General features: G+C 38.6%; 1 protein-coding gene across 11 annotated transcripts in view; it reads left to right on the plus strand.

Moving 5' to 3' along the window:
* Positions 1-25,471, plus strand: part of LOC138947097 (poly(rC)-binding protein 3-like) — a 121,009-nt gene extending 95,538 nt beyond the window's left edge. For 3 of the 11 annotated variants that reach the window (XM_070318540.1, XM_070318538.1, XM_070318539.1), the window contains exons 10-15: positions 546-602; positions 3,879-3,932; positions 4,956-5,009; positions 6,098-6,245; positions 6,750-6,869; positions 16,397-25,471. In XM_070318540.1, coding sequence (XP_070174641.1) covers positions 546-602; positions 3,879-3,932; positions 4,956-5,009; positions 6,098-6,245; positions 6,750-6,869; positions 16,397-16,748 — 785 coding nt within the window. In that variant the 3' untranslated portion in view covers positions 16,749-25,471. The remainder of the gene's footprint in view (positions 1-545; positions 603-3,878; positions 3,933-4,955; positions 5,010-6,097; positions 6,246-6,749; positions 6,870-16,396) is intronic. The other 8 variants (XM_070318543.1, XM_070318542.1, XM_070318548.1 and 5 more) reach the window with 6 other exon arrangements.
* The last annotated feature ends 155 nt before the right edge of the window (positions 25,472-25,626 follow it).

Genomic DNA, 25,626 nt, shown 5'->3' on the forward strand with positions numbered 1-25,626 from the left:
AAAAAGGAATTTAATGAAAAACTTGGAGCTCAGATGACACCAAATTGCACCATTTGGGTTCTTTGGAGAAACAAAAAATCCGGCGGAACCCCCTAGTAAGGCTAGGCGTTTTGCGCCGTCGACTTTGCTATTACTTACAGATTTTCAGCCTTTTTTACTTTTTTCAATTCTCATGCCTGATTCATCAAAAGCAGGAACTTAACAGTTTCAAAATGACGAACTAGAAAACTCTTTAACGGTACATGTATATGTATTTTTCGCCTTGTAACATCCTCATTTTGTTTTTTGGAAGATCCTTTTTTTGGTTCCAAAACCGTTATTTCGTCAAGCGTAAGTAATGTACTTCGTACTGCAACATGCCACACCGTGCAGTGGGAATGTTGTAAGATGCATTGACCTACTGCAAGGCAAGTTTTCAAGCAGTAGGATGTAGTTGGGTATGTGTGCCTAGAGAACGAGACCGTAGAGTGAACATCATCCTAGGTACCCTGACTAACTGCAAGGCAAGTTTACTAGCAGTGTGTTGTTGTCGGGTGTGTGTGCAGGTTTAACTACCCGTATGCCGATGCCCCGGCATGCCGCCCCTACAATCATCACGCCTGGTCAGCACAGCAAGCCGCCTAGCTAGCAACCAACTTAGCTCGCTGGCTGGCCTTCTTTGACTTGTTTTTCTGACTGTCTGTACTGTACTCAACTTCCTGGCCTAGCTTCTGCCTTGAGTGTTCTCCTGTGATCCTTTTTTGACTTAACTCCTCCTTGTTTTTCTGTTTGGTCCTTTTTTTCTTCACGGTACCTAATTCCTTCCGTTGTCAATAATCCTGCTAACCATCATATATTTGTTCCTGCCTTTATATGGAATGAAGGCATCATTCCATTAGGATACATACCAAAAATCAGCATCAGCTGTTTTCTGTGCAGGTTTGGAAGTCTTTTGTTGAATTAATTTTGTAGATTGACATGGGTGTCAGTTTAGAAATTGACCGAGCAATAAAAGTGTAACTCGGGACATAAAGCTGCCATGCTGAGTTTGGTATGTGTCCAAGTGGAATGATTTTTTTTATTGCGTGTGAAAATCTTGACAGATTTGTGGAGGTGGGTTTGACGGTTTAACAGAGGAGATAGGTACCTTAAGTTCTTGGGTGTGTGTGGGGGTTTATTTTTATTTTTTTTTTTTTTTTTTTTTTTTGGGGGGGGGGGTGTTGTCCTTTTTACATTTAGTCAAGTTATGACTAAATGTTTTAACATCGAGGGGGGAATCGAGACGAGGGTCGTGGTGTATGTGTGTGTGTATGTGTGTGTGTGTGTATGTGTGTGTGTGTGTGTGTGTGTGTGCGTGCGTGTAGAGCGATTCAGACCAAACTACTGGACCGATCTTTATGAAATTTGACATGATAGTTCCTGGGTATGATATCCCCATACGTTTTTTTAATTTTTTTGATAAATGTCTTTGATGACGTCATATTCGGCTTTTCGTGAAAGTTGAGGCGGCACTGTCACGCCCTCATTTTTCAACCAAATTGGTTGAAATTTTGGTCAAGTATTGTTCGACAAAGCCCGGACTTCGGTATTGCATTTCAGCGTGGTGGCTTAAAAATTAATTAATGACTTCGGTCATTAAAAATCTGAAAATTGTAAAAAAAAAATATTTCTTTTATAAAACGATCCACATTTACGTTCATCTTATTCTCCATCATTTGCTGATTCCAAAAACATATAAATATGTTATATTTGGATTAAAAACAAGCTCTGAAAATTAAATATATAAAAATTATTATCAAAATTAAATTGTCGAAATCAATTTAAAAACACTTGCATCTTATTCCTTGTCGGTTCCTGATTCCAAAAACATATAGATATGATATGTTTGGATTAAAAACACGCTCAGAAAGTTAAAACGAAGAGAGGTACAGAAAAGCGTGCTGTCGTTCTCAGCGCAACTACTACCCCGCTCTTCTTGTCAATTTCACTGCCTTTGCCGTGAGCGGTGGACTGACGATGTTACGAGTATACGGTCTTGCTGCGTTGCATTGCGTTTAGTTTCATTCTGTGAGTTCGACAGCTACTTGACTAAATGTTGTATTTTCGCCTTACGCGACTTGTTGAGTTATTTCTCTGACTCTCTGTTCCATTTTTAACTGCCTCAGTTTTCTCCTCGGTGTGTGTGTGTGTGTTTGGTCGTTCGTTGTTTAGTTTTCATACTGTCTTTTGCAGCACACATTTACCTTCTAATTTGTCTTCATTCCTAAGCTCACCTGTTTCATTCTTATTCACACACCCTATATATACTTCTTTTTTCTTTTCTTTTTTTCATTCTATGTGACTTATGTTTAATTATCATTAAGCTTTATGCATATAAACCTGCTGTTAGTGTTCTTCTTTGTTGTTTTCCCTAATCCATTAGGAAACATTAACCCAAGACCACCGTTTTTCTCGACATTGATTTTTGTAAATGTTTACCTAGTCAAGTCACTCAGTGGTAGTCTGCTGTGGCTTGAGCTTCAGGCTGTCGTTCACACTTCAAACCACATAATTTAACAACAAACTGATTTCTTTATACAGCCAGGTGATCTGTATTTGTGTATTGTGTTCAGAGCCTGTATGACGTCACACAATAGACCTTTTCTGTTCTCCCATCTCAAAGATTTCATATAACTAAATGTCACCTTTCTGAATGGAAATTTTCAAATGTATTTAATGTATACATTTGTGTCCATGAGTTAAATAGAAGTGGTTGCCTTGGGTTGGTGTCTTTGACTAATTAATTTACAATATCGTCATATCGTCATTTTAGCGGTAGTCATCTGCAAAACATCTGTCTTTGTATCACACATTTTTGCTAAGACAACCCACCCCATACACGTGTTTGCAAATTAGTATTTCCTATGGCTTAAGTGTTATGCCGAATCAGGTCGATTTTTTTTCAACAGTAAATAAACACGGACATCCAGTATTTTAAACAGACAAAATAGACAAAAGGAAAGCCTACCAACATTATTTTAAAAGTTCTCAAATGTTAATTGCTACTACCTTCCGCTGAATGTATTGAATTTTGAAATAAGAATTTCCCATTGGTTTACTCTCTTTCCAAAAGTATGTCACCTCTATTCTCCAAAGAAGCAGTAAATGTGTGATATTAAATGTGATTTTGCTCTATTACCTTTCCCTGTGTGTTCCCTCAGGTGTTTCCTCTTTTCACTGCCTTTGACTACTGCCTTTTTGCATAGAAAGCCGACCATTTTGATCATGTCAGATATGGACAGTTCATGGTAAAATTGATTTTGTTATATAGGAAAGCAGCACCCTTTTTACTTGATGGAAAATGTAGTTTTCCTGAGTCGTTCCAGATGAACACGTAGAAATAATTAAGAGCTGTTTGATAATGAGAGAAGTTTTTCATAATGCGTTTCTGACTAAGTTATTAATTTCTGAGTGCCTCTCGGAAAGGAATACGTTCTCTTATATCCTGTTAATTCCCACGGTAAATAACAAATGGTCCATCTTTCTTCTTGAACATAAAACTCTTGCTTAGCTTTGAATTTTGAAGTTCGGCATTCTTCTCAAAATCCGTCAAAAAAAGACATCGGTAGAATCCCAATACCAACCAATTCAAGGGTGTTGCTAAGCATGTAACTTGAAGTTACTGATTATTGTTTGTATAACAAGTTATAGGGTGTTGCTTAGGATGTAACCAGAGGCCGACTGTCCGTATACTCAAGTTAAGGATGTTGTCTATGTAGGCAAGATAAAAGTGTCGCTTAGCATGAACTAGAGGTGGATGATTTATGTCCGTATACCCAAGTTAAATGTGTTGTCTATATAAGCAAGTTAAGAGTGTTGCTTCGCATGTAACCAGAGGTGGATGATTTCTGTCTGTGTAGGCTTTCACATCCCTACCTCCGTCCAAAGCATGCCTTGGAAAGAGCAGATGCAAGGTCTGTGTCCTCCTACTTTCTGCTACCGTTTTGTCATCATGGTTGGAGCACACCTGAGTGTGCTGGCCACTTTTTGCTACTTCCTACACTAAGTACACAAAACCAATCAGTTATCAGAAGTGGTGCCAGGCCATATGGCCTCATTTCAAACGTAAACCCGGAAAAGTCGAAAGCTCTTTCGGTTTTCTTCCTATTCTAGAGTCGATACATACAGTCTCATGTGCATTTATGGTTTGCCCTGTCACCTTCGAGATATATAAAGTAAAACAACCTTTTTACTTTACGTTAAAGGAAAATGTAGTTTTCCTGAGTAGTTCGAGATGACCAAGTAGAAAGAGGTTTTTAGACGAGAGAGGTTTTTCTTAATGCTTTTCTGACGAAGTTATTAATTTCTGAGTGCCCCTCAGAAAGGAATACGATCTCTTATGTACTTTTAATGACCACGGTAAATAACAAAATGTCCATCTTTCTTCTTGAACATTTAACTCTTGCTAAGCTTTGAATTTTGAAGTTCAGCATTCTTCTCAAAATACGTCAAAAATATATGAGAATCCCATTACTTACCAATTCAAGGGTGTTGCTTAGCATATAACTTGAGTTCTACTGATTATTGTTTGTATAACAGGTTATTGGGTGTCGCTTAACATGTAACCAGAGGTGGATGATTTCTGTCCCAATACCCAAGTTAAGGGTGTTGTCTATATAAGCAAGTTAAGAGTGTTGCTTAGGATGTAACCAGAGGTCGATGGTATATGTCCGTATGCTCAAGCTTAGCGTGTTGTCTATATAAGCAAGTTAAGAATGTTGCTTAGGATGTAACCAGAGGTCGATGGTTTATGTCCGTATGCTCAAGCTTAGCGTGTTGTCTATATAAGCAAGTTAAGAGTGTTGCTTAGGACTGGTAACCATAGGCCGACTGATTTATGTCCGCGTACCCAAGTAAAGGGTGTAGTCTATGTATATAAGCAAGTTGAGAGTGTTGCTTCGCATGTAACCAGAGGTGGATGATTTCTGTCTGTATAGGCTTTCACATCCCTACCTCCGTCCAAAGCATGCCTTGGAAAGAGCAGATGCAAGGTCTGTGTCCTCCTACTTTTCGCACCGTTGTTTTCATGATAGGGGGCACTTGATTTTGCTGGCCACTTTTTGCTACTGCCTACACTAAGTGCACTGAACGAGTCCGTTATCAGCAGTCCCAGGCTATGTACCCTAATTTCAAACGAAAAACTTGTATCGGTCCCCAAATAGCAATATCAACTGAAAAGACGAATAACAATAATAACCAACCAACCAACCATTTCAAACAACCCCCCCAAAAATACGAAAGCTCTCTCAGATTTCTTCCTATTTCAGAATCAATACATACAGTATCATGTGCATTTTGGGTATGCTCTGTCACCTTCGAGCCTCTCATCGCACTCCCTGTCCAGAAACAGAGATTTAATTCAAAGTGGTCAGCAACTCCAGTGTCTCCTTTTGGAGCAATTCCACAAAAATGTTCATTTCAGCTTTTTACGTTGTCTAAGCGTTTATTTCATTGAAAGGAGTGTGGAAGAACACACTTTTTTCTAGTGAATTTGCCAACAATCATACCAGGAATTGTTCATTCCAAGTTTATCATGTGGAACAAAAAGTAATAAGAAGGAATACGTTTGTGGAATTGACTCTTGGCTATTGTCTTTATGTTGTAAAAGTTTGGTTGTACTAAATTTTGACAAATCATTCATTGAGGGTACCTTGCTAATCTGTCGACCAGGCTTATATTTTGCTATATTCTGAAGGACTGTAATTGTGTGTAATTTGATGTTGTGATAACCACCAAGGGAATGATATAACATTCCATCACACGCTAACTATGCACGCTTATGTGTCATACTAAATTAAAATGTGTTATTTATGATAGTCTATGAAGTTTGTGCTAAAACGAAATCCAAAACATCCTCACTGAGGGGTATTCTGCTTCAAAATATCATTGTCTGCATGTGTTTATTGTACTACTTACCACAAAAGTTTTGTTTTAATTTGTTTGTAACAAGCACATCATCCCAGAAAAAAGTCACGTATTTGGCCAGTCAATACCAATTTTCATGTGAAATGTAAAAACTTACGGTCTGACCCTCAAGTGAAATGTAAAACCTTACGGTCTGCCCCTCGTACACGTGCAGGAATGACGCACATCCAGTACCCGCGTCACGCCAATCCTGCACAAGCACAGCCGCTGCCCGCGGGCCAAGCCACACACGAAATGGCCATCCCCAACGATCTGATTGGATGTATTATCGGCAGGGGCGGACAGAAAATAAATGAAATTAGGTGAGTATTTGACGTAAGCGTTGGATTGTACTCTTCAAGAAAGAACACGAACATTGGTTTTTTTTTTCTTTAACTATTTTTTTCTCTCAAGGACTGTAATTGAATCTATTTTAATGATTTGTAACACACATACACACACACGCACGCACGCATTCACGCACGCAGGCACGCGCACAGGCAAGCGCACAGGCGCGCACACACACACACACACACACACACACACACACACACACACACACACACACACACACACACACACACACACACACACATACACACACACGCACGCACGCATGCACGCACAACACGTGTGTATTATCATGAGTCCATCAAATGTCTGTCTGTCCGTGTGTGTCTGCGTATATATGTATATGATCACAAAACTTAAACATTCTGGACTGTTATGAAGTGTTGTAGAGCTGAGATTAAATCCTAATGGCTTCCAGAATGTTCTGGAGCGTTGCCCAATGACCTAGAATGACCTAGAATGTTTTCTTATTGCAGACAAGTATCGGGTGCCAACATTAAGATCTCAAACGCCGAGGATGGGTCAGCAGATCGTAAAGTGACCATTACGGGCACACCGGACACGATCGGTCTCGCCCAGTACTTGATCAGTACCAGGTTAGTCCAGCAGTCCTACTTTGCCTACCCCGTCGCCCATAGATGAAATCTGAAATATCCTTAAAATCTTCTTCCCCGATAACCCTATAGGTTGGGAGTACGATGATGCTTTGTAAGAAGATTTTAGCAAGTTTAATGTTTCATCTAATAGATGAAATCTGAAATATCCTAAAATCTTCTTCCCCGATAACCCTATAGGTTGGGAGTACGATGATGCTTTGTAAGAAGATTTTAGCAAGTTTCATATTTCATCTTATAGATGAAATCTTAAACTCCCTAAAAACCTTCTTCCCTGATAATGCTATAGGCTGGGAGTAAGACGATGATTGGTAGGAGGAAAGAGTGAAGAAAAAAGTGCGAGGGTTCTGCAGTAACTCTGTCTAAAGCTTGCTGATGTTGTGGTAACATTGGACTTAACCTTGCATATGTGACCCTCCACCACGAAATGAGTCGCATGTCACCTCGCGCGGTTCTGCGCTAGGCTTAATATAAGTCCGGGGAGTGTCTGGTAACAGTGTGAGGGTCACCTTAGTCACAGACTTATAACTCAAACAGTTTTCGCTCTTTTCTAAAACGGTTTTCACCACTGGATAGAGCATAAAAAACTCTATAGGAAAATGTAAAAATATTAAAATCATGCAAAGGTGACATGCGACTCATTTCGTGGTGGAGGGTCACATATGAGGATTTATAAGTGACTTTTGCCTGAGCTTCCTTACACACGGTCTGGAGTTAGAGTAGCGACATGCGGGAGTCCATGCAATGAAAGCAATTTGAAAAATATATAAATCTGCCAAAGATGTTACATGTTCATGTGATTGGAAGGAATTATCTGAAAAGAGGTTTTCTGTTTGTTTGGAAACGTTGCCCTACTTTAGTACCTGCATAGATTGCGCTAAACCTTTTTGGTTTTAAGAAAAAGGTTGAATTAGTTTTGTGCAGGCGAAGTAGCTGAACTGAACATTCTGAGGCAAATTATCCAATTTCATTTTCTGTGAAATAACTACGATTGTTAATTGAGATCTCGCAAGCTATAGCTCACAGGACTCGGAATCCTCGCACACAGATGTAAATTTTGTATTGGTGGCTCACTGGCTGACTGGCTCGTTGTTTATAAGGGGGTATTTATGTGTGTGTGTAGCATTTTAGTGGGACGTGTTTAAGGTCTGTTGATGTTGTTTCGATTTGTTTCGACGGGTTTTTTTTTCTGTCGTTTCACTGAAGAGAGTGGAGATTGCTATTCGTAAAAAATCTTAGTAACGAAATACTCACAGCGTTTATTTTTTTAAATGGTGTATGCATTTATCATGGCAAAGCGTGTTCATTTTGTTGCCATGGTTGACTGCACATGAAGTACAACAAGTGCTCCCCTTGTTTGAGGTATTTTTTATACGCTGCAGCAAGAGAAACACATTTATTCTAACCTCTGCGCCAGAATTAATCGTTAACGCATGTTACAAACAGTGAAACGAGCATCAACAATATCAGGAAATAGAAGACAAACTGCACCTATTTTCGTTTAGCTTGTTTGTCATAAAACTAGTTTTGGTGAAGTCGCCATTGTAAAAAGGATTAGATAGATTTCGCTTTAGCGTTGACTTTTGTGAAACGTGAGACAAATAAGACAAAAGTTACACATGCTCTCGCACTTTCCCAAAAATTCGAAACTGTCTCTTATAGCCAAGAAGCTTAATACAAACAGTTTTAGTTTGAGGTCTTCCAGCTATGTCAAGAAAGCTACACTTGCCAACACGTGAGAACATCTTGGTAGAGAATGAAAGTGCTTTGTATTGTATTGTGAAACTATTCCTTTTGCCAACTAAACACCAAGACTCAGACTCGCAGGTGAAAATAATCAACATTAAGATAAATCTTGTTGAGATGACATCAAAATAATATCAGTACACAGCGTTAGAAACAAATGGCTAGACACTTCTTCTCACTTTTACGGCCGGTTGATTTTTTTGTTTAGAATAAACCAAACAGAACTAAATTTGGCAAATTCAACGTGACTTTGAATGTTTTAGTTTTACAGTGTTATTAACAATGTCAAACTGCCGCACGCTTTAAATTTTCTTACATTTATTGAGACATTTTACTTCTCAAAAGATCTAAAGCGAGAAGAATCCGAAGTTGTGTTCCCAGTCCATTTTGTTTTTAATCTGTGATCAAAACCAAAAGTAAGCTTTGTTCATCTTCAAAAGTCACCGTTGGAACCGTGGCCATTGTAAAAGTGCATGTGATGTTGAAAAGGTAGAACTATTGGTTCTAGAGTTCACGCAGCAATGTTCTGAGTATATGCACAGTCGCTGTTATGTTGATTTTTAATAACTTCAGCGATGAGAACGGTTGTGACTTTTTGCTTTTTCGAATACAAAAGTGACATATATAATTATACGCTCGTACTTCTACCTATTTGTGTCTCTTGACACGATACTTTCGGGTATTCTTCAATTATTTTTTTTTTTTTGTGGATACAATATTTGTTTCGTTTCTAATCGTGATTGTGAGCTTGCGGAAACTCGTGCTTGTGTGTTTCAGATAAAATATTTTCAGTTCATTATTTTTTTTGTATGCAGTTTAAATTTTGGGTACCAATGTTCTTCAAATCTTATCAGTGCAGTCATTGTAGACACTCGGGTAATTTAAATGTAATTCTGTGTATTACTGTCGTCACTGTAAATTGCTGCGTGGATGCCGGTATTTCGTAGAATTCTCTTTAACATTTGCCTGGAATGAATAACTACAGATTTATGAGTTTTTACTTTATGAGTAAACGCGTGTCAACGAAGAACATTGTTTAGGTGTTTTATGTCTGTACTCAACACCGGAGGCTCCATGCTAGCAGGGTCAGTTATGTACTTATAGTTACAAGAACGAGAAAAAGTACAGAAAACATGCATGTTTTTGTCTCTAAAGACTGAGAGCTTTTGAAAGATATAGATGTAGCACAAAAAAGAAAGCCCGAAAATTGGCTTGCAAATGATGCAGGGAATTTTTTTGTGCGTTAAAATATAGAACGCAAGAAGTAGCAACAAGTCAATATTCGTCAGCAGTTTGATTGGATCACAGATCAAGACGGATACGTAGAATAGTAATCTGCCATATGAATATTCAAATCAGCTTGGAGTGTGATATCAGAATACTGTTTATAGTTATATGTACAGCTGGACGTTTATCTGTTACCGGTTGCGTTTTGATGTATTTACTTCAATATTGTGTGATTTGCAGTGGTTTTTTCAATTGTATCCAAACTGATCGGAATCTCAAACGTGTTAATGTTTATACGCGTTATTTGTGATAGCATCTCATTGGAAGAGCTCACTGGCGCGGATTTGTTCTTATTAATTTTATTTTCCGGTATATCCCTTTTATGTTAACCATTTATATTACCCTCAGCAGGTAGTTCAGACTTCATCCACCGTAGAACCTCCAAGCAATTCAATTTGGTGCTGTAAATATATTTCAAACCAAAGTATGAGCATTGGATTTATGTGAAGATACAAAAAAACTATTGCATATGAAAATGATTCTTTGAAACGAGGTATTTCAGTATCCAAAATCCCAATAGTATTTTATCCTGCCTCAAACCTAAGTAGACAGAATAGCCGCATCTTTTCCCTTTCCTAAGATCTTTGGGTTTATTCAAGTATCCAGACAATGCCAAACCTTCGTTTTGTCAACTCGTGAAATGATGAAAAAAAATCAAATGGGATCAATTATGTATTTTTTTATGCGCAAAGGTCTACTAGCTACATAATCGCAAAGTTTTGCAATCTACAGCCGGAGGGTACTACACAAATATATTTGTACAAATGTTAAAAAAATTTTCTCAAGCAATATCGCTTGTATTTAGCAATGGCAGTGGTAATCTGTGAGACAAATTTACATTTTTATTACATACTCATATCAGTGTTCAAGCATTGCTGTGTTTGATTTTCGTTTGGTTTATATTTTGGGTAGCTGCTCAATTGGTCTCGAAATAAAACTGCATGTCTTTTGTTTTCGTTCATTTCATCAAACTTGTAAAACATATGGTCAAGCTTATTTATCATTCATTGGAGTATCTAGTCACATTATGACACGTTCAGTTTGCATGTATTAAAATGGAGTGCTATTTTTTATCGTTTTTAAATATAATGTATCGAGCAATATAAAGTCTGAGAAAGCAAGGAACAAAGTGGGAGTGTGTGGGTGTGGGTGTGTGTCGGTGTGTGTGGGTGTGTGTGTGTGTGGGGGATAAACGTGTATGTGTTCGTATGAATTGTGTGTAATGTCTCGTGTTTGTTTGTTTGCTTAACGCCCAGCCGACCACGAAGGGCCATATCAGGGTGGTGCTGCTTTGACATATAACGTGCGCCACACACAAGACAGAAGTCGCAGCACAGGCTTCATGTCTCACCCAGTCACATTATTCTGACACCGGACCAACCAGTCCTAGCACTAACCCCATTATGCCAGACGCCAGGCGGAGCAGCCACTAGATTGCCAATTTTAAAGTCTTAGGTATGACCCGGCCGGGGTTCGAACCCACGACCTCCCGATCACGGGGCGGACGCCTTACCACTAGGCCAACCGTGCCGGGTTTTGTCTCGTGTTGTTAGAGTATGTTTTAAGACGATGTACACATACCGAAAAATATCACAAATGACTACAGGAGGAAACAAATATAACTTAGTCGATCAATGAATGATTCGAGAAATAGTTCTAGGAACTGAGAACCCCCGAATCTTGATAATATCAAAAGTTAATTCGTTTTATTATCTGCAATATTAAACAATAGTATTTCATTTATTGGGCATTTTCAGAAACAGGTTTTTTTGCTTTACATTTTGAACTTATTCATACCCCCTCACTATCCACCTCTTGCTGATTATGCAAAGCGTGAATGCACACTTAAGAGTGCATTGCGCAATCTAGTTCTCTTTGTTTTTTACATTTAGTCAAGTTTTGACTAAATGTTTTAACATAGAGGGGGGAATCGAGACGAGGGTCGTGGTGTATGTGTGTCTGTCTGTCTGTCTGTCTGTCTCTGTGTGTGTGTAGAGCGATTCAGACTAAACTACTGGGCCGATCTTTATGAAATTTGACATGAGAGTTCCTGGGTATGATATCCCCGGACGTTTTTTTCATTTTTTCGATAAATACCTTTGATGACGTCATATCCGGCTTTTTGTAAAAGTTCACACCCTCATTTTTCAATCAAATTGATTGAAATTTTGGCAAAGCAATCTTCGACGAAGCCCGGGGTTTGGTATTGCATTTCAGCTTGGTGGATTAAAAACTAATGAGTGAGTTTGGTCATTAAAAATCGGAAACTTGTAATTAAAATTATTTTTTTATTAAACGATCCAAAAACAATTTCATCTTATTCTTCGTCATTTTCTGATTCCAAAAACATATACATATGTTATATTTGGATTAAAAACAAGCTCTGAAAATTAAAAATATAAAAATTATGATCAAAATTAAATTTCCGAAATCGGTTTAAAAACTATTTCATCTTATTCCTTGTCGGTTCCTGATTCCAAAAACATATAGATATAATATGTTTGGATTAAAAACACGCTCAGAAAGTTAAAACCAAGAGAGGTATGAAGCACAGCGCAATCGCTACCGCGCCAAACAGGCTCGTCACTTTCACTGCCTTTTGCACTAGCGGCGGACTACGTTCAGTTTCATTCTGTGAGTTCCACAGCTTGACTAAATGTAGTAATTTCGCCTTACGCGACTTGTTCTTCTTTGCGCTTTCGTTCTTATGTTTCCTTCTGAAATGGTATGTTCTGTGAATGTCAGTTCTTAGAATGTCTACCATACATGAGAATTCACAACTCTAATCATACTTTTTTTCTGTTTTTCTCTTTCTAGCTTACCTACAGTTGTCTATTATAGATAAGTCATTTTTGCATGCATTTTTGGCATGTTTGTAATTTGGAACTCTCTTTTGAGTGTGCTGAATTTCACACCGGAAAACCAATAAAACGGATAAAGAGTGTGCTAACGCTGCTCTATCTCCCGACACGAACTATGAATTTGTGGTGCTTTTCATGTAACGTTTCTATATTATAATGTATATAATAATCTGGTTTGCAACCTTACTCGTTGGAATCTCCCGCCTTTGTTCTTTAACACCCTGTTACTGCTATCAACAACCACGCAGCTCCCTACCTTTCTTCTTTCAACCACGTTGATCAGTCTTAGAGTCCTGCTTTCTGTTGAAAGTCCTCTGTCTTAAGTACAAGTGGAGGCTTTCCTAGCGCCGTACACTTGGGCAATAACTAGAGTGTATTTGCATTCTTAATAGATAGAAAGATTCCACAAAGAAGAAAGTTAATTATGACGTTAGTATTGACAGATCTTTCTTATGCCACATATGTAACCTTTTTGTGTTACTGAATGACAAATTTGGAGCGTCTGACTGTTACGAATTAACTTGTAGCATGTTGAAATAAAAGGACATGCCTTTGAAAGAACTGAACAAGATTTATAGATTATTTATTGTATCTGAGATTAAGTGTTTCTGTGTCAGACAGATTAAGCACGGTCAGACCTTTGAAAAAATGTAAAACAAAGTAGGGTTAACTTCAAATTTATTCTAATTTAACCACTGTCTGCAATTTGTTTACAGTAACCTCTTTTGCCAGAATTTAAAAAAGAAAAGCTGTGTCATGAACCCTATTATCCCTGACTTGATTTCTTTAACTTTCTTTATGACCTAACTTTCTTTATGACGTATTCACACTCTTGGGTTGATGTGGTGACCTTCTTGTCAGACCTGTTTCTCTCCCTGCCGATCGTCATCTGTATTGCCCTAATCTTTGGACGTTTTGGTGTTATCCCCTTTTTTAAACGTTTGTAATCATTTAAATGTATCTATCATTGTTTTTATTGCATTACCAAAACCTTGTGCTTACTTGCATTTCTCATGGCATTTCCATTTGTGTTCAATTGTGACGCTCGGTTTGTATCCAATCCAAAGAAGGTTAGGTTCCTATCTGTCGGTTTGTATCCATCCAAAGAAGGTTAGGTTCCTATCTGTTTACAGCCGCCGAAAAGCTTAATGGCTTGTTTCCCTTTAGTATAAAATTAATCTTCAAGGAATACTTACCCTAAAAATCCTTTTGATTTGAGGAAGTTGAACGAAATATTACAGTTACATGTTCGCCGTTTGACTGATTCACCTCAACTCTGTAATAACCTTTTAAAACCCTTCACAGAAGACTCAATTCTTTGGTGCAACTGAGGAATTTTGTTTTATCTTGAGCAATGCAAGTATGACCGTCTGGGATGCTATGAAAAAGTACTGAAGAGAGAGAGAGAGAGAGTGAAACAAAACAAAGGACAAAGACAAAGAGTCTTGTCTCCATTATACTGCCAGAACGAAACAATTAGAAGTGTTTCAGAATCTCACTTAATGGGCGTGTGTATGTATGAGGTTTGTTTTTAACTGGGTGTGAATGGCGATGATGATCATAATTATGAGTGTCACAAAATTGGATCTGATGGTTGAACTTTGTTTTTAACCTTTTCTGTTTTTTTCTGTTCAAGCCTGCATTACTGTGGGCGACATATCTCAGTTCAGTGTATATGTATTTATGTCTGTGTGTGCGTCTGTTGGCGTTGATGTGATATCTGTTAATATCACACGGTCGGATATGTACTCGCATTTCAAGAGGTGGGAGAGAGGGGTGGTGAAAGCCAGTGACATTCGGGTATCACGAACGAAAAGTTGTGATTGTTTACCGTTGCACGAAAACTGTGATTATATTATTTACATTATTTGATATATGAGCAGCAGCCAGTTTTGAGCCAGTCAGAAAAGGGGGTTATAAATAGTTGATCCGTTTTCATGATTTCCACCAAAACTCATTCTTCCAACTGTCGTTAAAAAGTCCTGTGTTTTGATGTTTTTCGCTGTACCTTAGTCGTAGTCTACCATTACCTGTTACGTCTTAGAACTAGAATTACAACATGCCCTTGTTTTAAATGTTTTGCCTTTTCATCTTTTTTTTTCAAGAAAGGACTGGTATTTGATTTTGCGACTTAGTCATCTCACATGGCAGAGTCTGTGCATTTCAAACAACACTAAAAGACTTGTTTGTGATTGAACAAAGATCAACTGACAGATTTCTGTCATGTGAGGAATGACGAGACTCGCATTGTTTTCAGAAAATGAGAGTTCTGTGCAAGGTTTTTCAGGCATACATTTACCTGAACATGAGAAACTGATACAATATCGTTGTTCACATTATCATTTAGTAGTTGATGCTTTTGTTTCGTGCATTTTAATTTCCGTATATTGACGGCGGCCATTGTATGATTGATTGTTTATTTTTAGAAGGAAGAATTTTTTATTTATTGAATGTTCTTTTAAGTATGGAATATTTATTGATGCTTTTTTTTTTTTTTTTAGAGATGGACAACTTTTCTTTGTTTATTTGGTGTTTAACGTCGTTTTCAACCACGAAGGTTATATCGCGACGGGGATGGACAACTAAAGACAGATCATGGCATTGTAACACACGACTTCTCAAACAAATTCTCGAATGTTTTGTTCAAATGTGAACAAGAAATGATTTTTTGCCTCGCAACGTGGTGGGGGAGGAGAGAGGGGAGGGGTTTGCTACTTCCACCCTTCCCTGCCCAATCTAAGTTATCACTTTTTAAGGACATTTTTTTCTTTCTTAAAATCAGATTTCTGTTACACCGTTTTTTCTTATTCAATCTGCTTTAGTTTAGGCATAAGAAAATTGGCAGTATACTCTCTCCAAGACTTTTTCAGTGGTTCATTTTTATCCTTTTTGTTCTGTTAAGTAAACTGTGCCTTTCACTATACCTGTGGATGTCATCAAAAGTCAAATGCCCAAGTTTCCGTGTCTTTTTATCTCTGTGTCTTTTGATTGATAATGTAACAATGGCCACCCCTGCTATTCACTCCCTTGCCGCTTTTTGTGTGTCCTAACAAAGTCTCTGTCATGTCGACCTTACCTCCGGTTCCCCTATGTTCATGTAACGCTGGACGTATCTCATGCACTTTGGTTAGCCCCAGTGTCCCCTATTAATCAGTGGTCGCTTCCGACAATCCTCTTTTTGTGTTATGGAGTTTCTTGTCGTTATCTAGCGCGGAAGCTACTTTGGAGCTATTCTTTTTTGCACTCTGCTATTTTTATAACTACATGTTTATCCTTCCACCTTTGACACTTACTCAGCAACCTCCCTCACCCTCCCTCCACCGCCACCACTACCACCACCATCACCGCAATTCCTGGCGCCAGTACACGGCAATGTTGCCACTGCTCTGTCAGCATGATCTGTCTTTGGTTGGACTTTGAGTTTTTTAACTCTTCCTCGTATATTCATATAGCGATGAGAATGTTTTTTCTTTTTTTTTCTGTGACAGTGGATTGTGTTTTTGGTCTAATACTTTTTTTTCTTCCTGTTCTCTCCCACCTTCCTTCCTTTCCCTACCCAATTTTTTTTTTATCCCACCTCCTCTCCCTTCCCTCCATTTTTATTTTACTCTTCAGCATGGAGTTGCATAAGGCCTTGACCCTCGTTGACCCGACCTCGAACCCTCCAGTGACCTCGACCTCTATGACCCAAATGGCCCACCCCGCGCAGCCGCAGCATTCCCACCCAGCCCCCATGGCCATCCCGATGCAGCCCATGACGATGAAGCCAGCCACCGCGCCTATCACCTACTTCAGTAGCTACAACCCCATGGGCTTTGTCGACCATGCCCAGTCAGCCGCTGCCCACGCCGCCCATGCTGCAGGCGCCATGGCGGTTGACCGCAAGGCCTTGACCACCAAGCTGCGAGTCGGGATGACCGCCAACGCTCTCAAGGCTGCGGAGAGGCCTAAGTTTGCACCATACTGACTAACACAACAGCGCCAGTACTACTATCCTTCTTTTCTCCATTTCAATCAGCCTTGAAGAAATCTTGAAAGTCTCCATTATCATGCGCTAGCTGGCTCGCCATTTCACTTTACCCTTTGATTTGTTTTGTTAGTGTATGTGCGCGTGTGTCAGGATATTTGTTTTCTTTTCCCTGGGCGTTGTCTACGTTGTTGCTGTATGTGTTTCTCTCTGTCGGCCTATGTGTGTGTAATGTTGTTTAGAGAACCTGCTTGACCATGAAGAAGCGGCTCATAGTTGGTTCCCCTCTTTGGCTGAGATGCACAATACTGCTTCATAGTTCCCAGAGGACCACAAAGACACACAGTCAAGCCGTGAACTAATACACGAACGGCCGAACTATCATCTGACACTCACGCAAACACTGGCCAACGATGAGACAGTTTAATTGAAATTTGGCTACCAGTGTTTACAATGTCCAGGAGAAGTCCAAAGGAAATTGGGCCAATGGTGAGCCACAACTATTTGACATGATGCCAACGTCGAGCCACAGTTTGGGGCAAGGACGAATTGACTATGGGTCGCTTTTTCGTGGCAGCTGGTTCAGTAACCTGGTTAAGTGGTTAGTTCGTTGCCAGTCCTTGCACAGTACGTCCCTTGGTTGTGGTTGTCCTGCTTGCCAACCCGTCAAGAGTGTGTCATCACTGCTGGGCTGGGGAATGACACGGGGTGTGTGGAAGATGGCTGACCATCTTAACCCTGGGGTAGCTGTTAACCAACACCTGCTCTAGCTTTTAGCTCGCTCAACATATTTGGCTGATTCCAAACACTACGATGTCAACACTGGCGAGAGTAGTTTATATTTCAAGCATGTTTGGCTTGTTGAAATCTGCTGAGCAGTTCTCGGGAGCTTCGAAGTTCAGCCACTGAGACTGAGATTACAATTTGAGATGTCGCACTGTATTATACGCACTTTCAAGGGAGTAGGGAGCTGTTGTTGGAAAGCTGGTCAAGATGAAAAGCTATCTGCTGTTTTTAGTGTTTTAGGATCTTTGTGATTACCAGATACGTGTCCTTATGTTTGGTTGTGACACGGGGGAAATCACCTGACAGGCACTTATCCCATCCGATATAATGAAATCGTTCACGAGGAGCGTGTACCTTGTCTAATGTTGGGATTTTTGTAAAGATTTTAGTCAAGCAGTATGTAAGAAATGTTAAGTCCTTTGTACTGAAAACTTGCATTCTCCCAGTAAGGTAATACATTGTTCTACGTTGCAAGCCCCTGGAGCAAATTTTTGATTAGTGCTTTTGTGAACAAGAAACAATTAACAAGTGGCTCTATCCCATCTCCCCCCTTTCCCCCCTTTCCCCGTCGCGATATAACCATCGTGGTTGAAAACGACGTTAAACACCAAATAAAGAAAGAAAGTCTAATGTTGGGAATAAATTCTCCGTTCGTGCCAGTTGTGTTGTCTGTGGCTGATTAACGTCGTCATATCTCCACCTTGTTCCCTCAAAAGATAGGAGAGAAGAGCTGTGTAATCATTATGCTTGGTACCATATTATAGTGGCAATGATCGGATGTGCAAATCGAATTTGGGCGCAAATTATGCGTTCTTCTAAGGCGTCACAATTTTTTCCCATTAAGAATGCTAACATGAAGTGGATAAAAAAAAACTTTTTTTCTGTAATTTATTTCGCGTGGTGAGGGGTAGAGAGGTGGTAAGGGCCCCTGGCGACTTAGGGTAGAGAGGTGGTAAGGGCCCCTGGCGACTTAAAGAATAACAATGAAACAGTTTCACCGTTCATGTTCACAACACTACTGCTTGAAACTCGTTTCCCAGAGCTGATAAGCTGCAGTCGATGGCAATCATTGTAAACGTAGTAGTATATACTGTGTGGAAGCAATCATTGTGAACGTAGTAGTCTATACTACGTGGAACCCAATGATTGTCTTGTCATGTAGCGGTAGAAACCCGTTCGTTGTGCACAGAGTTGTGTGCAGTCTTCAGAAGCAGCCAAGATGGCCGTGAGGAATTTTGGTTGTGCTAGATGTGTTCAGATGGCTGTTTTCTCCTCTCTGTAATTGCGTTCAGATGGCTAGCTGCCCGCTGTGGTTGTGCCAGCGTATAATTTGCTATTATATGTACACTGAGGAAATCTTCTTGCCGATTTTATCATTGATGTTGTTCAGATTTCATAAGTTTCTTTCATGTGTTTTGATGACCAAGAACTGTTGATGTGTGTTACAGGTTAAAAAAAAAAAAAATTTTAAAAAGCGATTTGTAAACAAAAATCCGAATGGCAATATAACTTTCTGTCAGTGTTGGCATGTGCAGTAATAACGATTGTTGTCCTCGACCACTGAATATTCACTGTCTGTTCGATCTTTATGTTGACGTCTTGCTCTTATTAACATGCTCTGTGCCACTATCCACGCTTGTAGTCTGTATATGAAAAGACGGAACATGTGTGCGTAAAGGTACACTGTTCTCTGAAGGAAAAAAAGTAACTTTAAACACGTTGGGTTTAAAATAGTGAATCGACTCTATTGTATCCTTTTGTTCACAGTGTTAGACTAGCTTTCGTGAAACTTTATTTTGTTCTCAAAAGATACCTCTTTCTTGCCAACCGGTATGTAACAGTTTAACACAGATCTAAAGCAGCAGTCGAACTAGGTTATTGTTTTTTAAAAAAAACAGTTCAGTGATTTTATTCATTTTTGACGAGTTGTTAAATCAGTTTCTTCGTACCCTGCATTTTGAACATATCAGTTCAGAGAGAACTGTCGTTTGTGTGTATATGAATCGTTTGTTTTCCGATGTTGGTCTAGATACTCGCCAAATGTATTGCCAAAATGGTTTGGAGCATAGTATACTCCCATATCCGTGCAATATTGCTATATTGAAAATCATTTGCCCTTTCTTTTCTTTTTTAAGAACTTGACAAACAATATCAACACTAAGTGTTTACTCAGCAACATAATACGACCCATAATCACCCTGTACATAAACTGTATATCCGTTTTTCCCTCTCTTGAAATCACTGGATAATATAATAGATTTGACCTTGGTTATCATCTTGTGTGTTTGTAATTACTGTTGACTTACTGTAAGAATGGTATTTGTGGCTCAAGTGACATGTTGCCTTGGAGCGTTTTGTAGCTCTTCTGCTCTACCAAGTGTACAATTTATTGTCCTGTTCCACGGTGTGAAGGGTGGGTATTTCAGGTTGTTTCTCGAGTAGCTGGAGGTTGGTAGAACTTTATATACATTCTGTAGCAGCTTTTTGTCGCTTTAGCGACGATGAAGCGAAAGGAAAAGATGTTATTTCGATGTGAAATAATGAAAGGCCAGTCTTGTTTTGATAACGCGTATCTATTTCACTCACACGTGAGTATCAAATTAAAGAAACATCAACTGAGTAAGATGACATATGGGAGTAACAGAAAAGAGAAGCCAGTACCTCAAACATTGGAAACAATAAGCATTTTAACAGCAGGTATGATTTTCTTAATTGGGTGAGACAGTATATATATCTATATCTATGTCAGTGATTTAGCTTAACAATGTTGGAGCATTCCCTAACACCTCCCTGTTCCTTTTTGTTTGCCACGTCACACAAACTGCTGGTTCATTCACACCATACCCCATCTAAACCCTTGCAGGTCCCTGTCAATCAGTCATGCCCTGTGCATCGGTTAGTGTAATTAATCAGATACACGACCCTAAACGACAATTTCACTTGCACGAAACTTTATCCGATAGCAGTATTTCCTTTTTTCAATGCGTGTAAATTTATTTTTGTAACAGTATTTCAAAACGACTGGTTGTTGTATGTTATATTGGCAAGCATAATTACAAACGCAATACGCAACGTTTACTACAATGCACTGGTTTCTAGTGTTTTTCATGTTGATCGAACTTGACTGTCATTTTATTTCATTTGAGTATAGTGATTTAGAATAAGTTATTTCGCAATACAGTTCACATCATTCTTGTCGCATACTATGGATATTAGAATAATTACTACCGTGATTAGAGTAATTACTGCGATAAATTAGGATGAAAGTGTGCTGTTATCATACATTGTGTCAGCTTTTGACATCAGATTCAGTCAGTGTTCCAAAATCGTTCCGCTGTCTTCAATAATGTGATGTGCGGATATGATGCTTCTTGCACAGTTTTACCAAGATGATTGCTGAAACGTTACTTGTTCACTGTTTCATTTGTGATCTTCTCAAAGCAGAATTCATTGTGCTTTTCACTACCATCGCTCCTCTCTTCATGGTAAAGTATCATCCGTTGTGCCAGCCTTTTCTAACGTTAACATGTGTATGATAGGACCTTGACCCCCGAAAAGTAATCACTTAAAAGAAAAGCTGACTTATCTGAAAAAGAAGTAGAAGTGGCAAAGGCTCCGCAAAGCTCAGGAATAAACACTTGAACATGCGCCAGTGGTTGTCTTATTTGCAAGGTATTTTGCTCATGAAAACTTCTAAGAAGGGGAAGGGGGGGGGGGTGTTGCTGTTGCCGTTTTGAAGTACAAGAAATAGTCTCCAAAATCGTTTCCAAACGTACATTAGTCTCGCTTTCATCCGAAGAAAAGATACGTAAAGAGTAATTACATATAAAAAAAAAATTAAACTTAAACTCCAACTGGTAAGCACTGCAGGTTCCAATGACATTTTAATTCGTGCTTTAGCCTAGAAAGGAACAGAGGTCATGTTCCTTGCATCACCAAATCATGTGAATTAATTAATGAAGAATTATTGTCTGCTAAGGAGAAGAAGAATGTTGTTCAAACTTAAAAGGCCTTCACTGTTGTAGATATAGAAACAAATGCTCATATTTCAATTGTTCTCTTGAAGTCAACCATGCCTGAAAATGTTTTCAATCGATGAAGTAAAATTAATTTATTTTTCCCTTCTTTCTATAAATTGATTCAAATCATCCAAGGTTGTGAAACAGAGTGCTTTATTTTCTACGCGTTTTTCTTTTTGCATACGGGCATGCTACAACAGTGTCACTGGAGTGCTTATTTTATGTATATGATCCTCTTTTGGTGAAAAGCTAACTCAATATCTCTGCCGTTGGACTTTGTGTATCTTTACACACGGTTTTTGAAGTATTCTGTGTCTGTAGAATAGTTATTGATGATGTCATTGAAATGTGTACCTACTCTTTAGAAAATGAGACACAAATTTGTGAAAAGGTCTTCTTTTAGAATGGAAGATCTGTATACGAAATGTATTTCGAAGTGTAGCTGCCCTAGTGACAGTGAATAAAATAGCACGTGCACAATTGGCGCCCAAAATTAGCACAGGAAAGTCGAGAGTAGTAGATGGGTGAAGATTTGGCAATTCTTTTTGATATTTGATTTTTTTAAATTTCTCACTTTTTGAAAGTATGCATATACTGAATGCTGTTACAATACATCGTTGAAAGGCCGCATATTCTGTGTAATAAAATAATGAACTGTTCAGAAAATGTGCAATTAGTTGTGTATGTCCGTTGTCAGTTCTCTTTGGCTGCCTAGCGGTGCAAGTTATAAACCTCTTGGAATATAGTTTCTCCCTTGCTAGACAAGTGCTGTTTTAAAACCTTGTTTCTTCATCGTCAATCTTGTTCCAACATTCATGAAACAGTGATTTAAATGGAGTTAGTTAACCCGGGCTGTTTGTGATAGCCGGTGTAACAGAAAGTGATTTGTTGACTGGGATGTTATTTGTCAGTTATTGTTTCCTCCTGGGGTAACTATTACCTGTTCTGTGCAGTGTTGTCGTGTGTTGTACCGTATTTGTGATTTAATCGTATCGTATTTGTGATTTAATCGTTTCGCTGAAAAGAACGAAGCATTATTTTCATGAGAGAAGCATTACTGGCAGATAGCTGCTAAACCTGCTCTTCAAATAACACGAGTCCACTGCTTACACTTCCGTTATTTTCGTTAAAAAAACACTGTTCATGTTTTTTAAGTATTACTGGCTGCAGTTTGCGTTGATTACTACTGCCGTCTTAGAAACCACGACCTAATTATATGATGTCCATTTTGTTTTTTCTTCTATCGTTTGTGTTTGTGTTCATAATAACTTTTCTTGCATTTTTCTTTTTCTCCAAATTTGAAGAAAATCAGGGAATCGTGTACATATTTGTTTCGTTTACGGTTGGCGCGAATAGGCGCTTGTTGGCTTGGTTCCGATCTTCTAAGTCGTGTTTTTTATATTTAGTCAAGTTTTGACTAAATATTTTAACATCGAGGGGGAATCGAGACGAGGGTCGTGGTGTATGTGTGTCTGTCTGTCTGTGCGTGTGTGTGTGTGTGTGTGTGTGTGTGTGTGTGTAGAGCGATTCAGACTAAACTACTGGACCGATCTTTATGAAATTTGACATGAGAGTTCCTGGGTATGAAATCCCCGAACGTTTTTTTCATTTTTTTGATAAATGTCTTTGATGACGTCATATCCGGCTTTTCGTGAAAGTTGAGGCGGCACTGTCACGCCCTCATTTTTCAACCAAATTGGTTGAAATTTTGGTCAAGTACTCTTCGACGAAGCCCGGGGTTCGGTATTGCATTTCAGCTTGGTGGCTTAAAAATTAATTAATGACTTTGGTCATTAGAAATCTGAAAATTGTAAAAAAAAATAAAAATTTATAAAACGATCCAAATTTACGTTTATCTTATTCTCCATCATTTGCTGATTCCAAAAACATATAAATATGTTATATTCGGATTAAAAACAAGCTCTGAAAATTAAATATATAAAAATTATTATCAAAAATTTTTTTTCGAAATCAATTTAAAAACACTTTCATCTTATTCCTTGTCGGTTCCTGATTCCAAAAATATATAGATATGATATGTTTGGATTAAAAACACGCTCAGAAAGTTAAAACGAAGAGAGGTACAGAAAAGCGTGCTATCCTTCTCAGCGCAACGAATACCCCGCTCTTCTTGTCAATTCCACGTGCACTGCCTTTGCCACGGGCGGTGGAGTGACGATGCTACGAGTATACGGTCTTGCTGCGTTGCGTTGCGTTCAGTTTCATTCTGTGAGTTCGACAGCTACTTGACTAAATATTGTATTTTCGCCTTACGCGACTTGTTTTTGTTTTCAGTTGAAACCCTGTGTCCCCGTACCCCCCTAACCCTTCGGTTCTTCCCTGAACACCCCGAGTATTTGTTTTATTGTTCTAGTCCGTTGAGTGTTTTCTGCATGTTCTGTACTGGGCGATCCTTTCGCATTTGACTTTTGATGTTCTCTTTATGTTTAATAAAGATGTAAAATGACCAATCACAGGTAACAATCGATTTTTTTTTAAGAGATAACATTTTTGCCAATCACAGGTTTCAAATTGATTTATTTTCTTCTGTTTTAACTGTGTATTTGTTTCAGCAAAAACCGCAAGACCTATGTATTATATGCTCATTTTAACCAACGTTGCTGCATACAGCAAATAAAGGCTGATGATATTGGCGGTAAGGTATCCCATCAGCAGAGTATAAGGACCTTTTTTAAGAAGAGTGTTTTTATTTGTTTTATTTTGACTTTATGTACAAAGGTTCATTTTTTCGGTTCACAAAAAAGCAATACACAGTCAGATATTTGCTTTTGAGAAGTCGTGTGAAGACGGTATAGTTTTGTAAGTTTTTGGTTTTTACCTCCATTCTGTTGAACGCTGTTTTGTAGTCTTATACACATATGCTGGCATAATTGGTTATGTTGCTGTTTTTGAATTACTGTGTTAGAACACGATTTGTGAGAAAACTGTTTGTTAAGAACTCTTTACCTTGTGTCGACGTCATATTATTCGTGACGTGTAAAGACAGATGATGTGTGATGTGTAATAAAGGGGATACCACAGAAGTTCCTAGTATTGTGATTCAATGAATCTTCGTCCGTTTATTCATTTTACGTCACTGTGATGTTCTTTGCCCAAACTTATGCTTTTGGTTTTACACCGGGAAGTTCAGGACAATTTGTTACTTGAACTAAGTTGAGCGTTTCGCCACTTTGGCTTACGAATGATCAACCACCCTTTGGTAACCAACATAGGAGTCTTCTAATTTTCCAGATTTTCTGCAAAATTAATCAGATACAAGGTAAAACACCAAAGGATTTAAAGGCTTTTGGCCATGCTGTACCTTTCCTGGTTATATCAGTTGTGTTCGTGTATCAGTCATTAAATCCAATACTAAAATTGATTTTCTATAGTACCTTGTATTGTTAGTATAGTTTAGGCTGAGCTCATCTTTTTTTTCTCCAAATATAAATCTGTTTCTGTAAATAATAAACATAAAGTGTTCTGACAAGGGCAGTTAAGGTACCACAATTCGTGGCCAAACACAAGTCTTTTAAAATATATTTATTTTTGTTGACGATATTTGTTCGTTCTCTGTGGTGTATGGTTGATTCACGTGGTTACGTCATTACATAATCAGGCGGTACGTCATGGTGAAGTGACGTCATTGACCTAGTCTATCGTTGTATCATTGTGTGATAACGTAGAGATGTCATAATATTTCGTTGGTGTCTTCAATGTATTGGGTTGATTGACTTGATGATTTGTTCGTTTGTCTGTCTGTTTGATTGTTTGTTTGTTTGTTTGTTGGTATGCCACTTTTTCCTGTTTTACTCACACCTTTAATTGGACTGTGGAACAGTGTGTGTGCAGAGAGGGTCGCTGTTCAGAAGACAGATATATTGCTGGATACAATAAACTGATTTGTTTTGCCAAAAAGCCTCTGTGTGTGTGTGTGTGTGTGTTTGACCAAGACAGATCGCTTGAAGTGTGTGTGGTTATTGTATTTGTGTGTGTACGCGTGCTCTCTCTCTCTCTCTCTCTCTCTCTCTCTCTCTCTCTCTCTCTCTCTCTCTCTCTCTCTCTCTCTCTCT

The sequence above is a fragment of the Littorina saxatilis genome, linkage group LG14 (genome assembly GCF_037325665.1).
Source record: "Littorina saxatilis isolate snail1 linkage group LG14, US_GU_Lsax_2.0, whole genome shotgun sequence".
NCBI lineage: Eukaryota > Metazoa > Mollusca > Gastropoda > Littorinimorpha > Littorinidae > Littorina > Littorina saxatilis.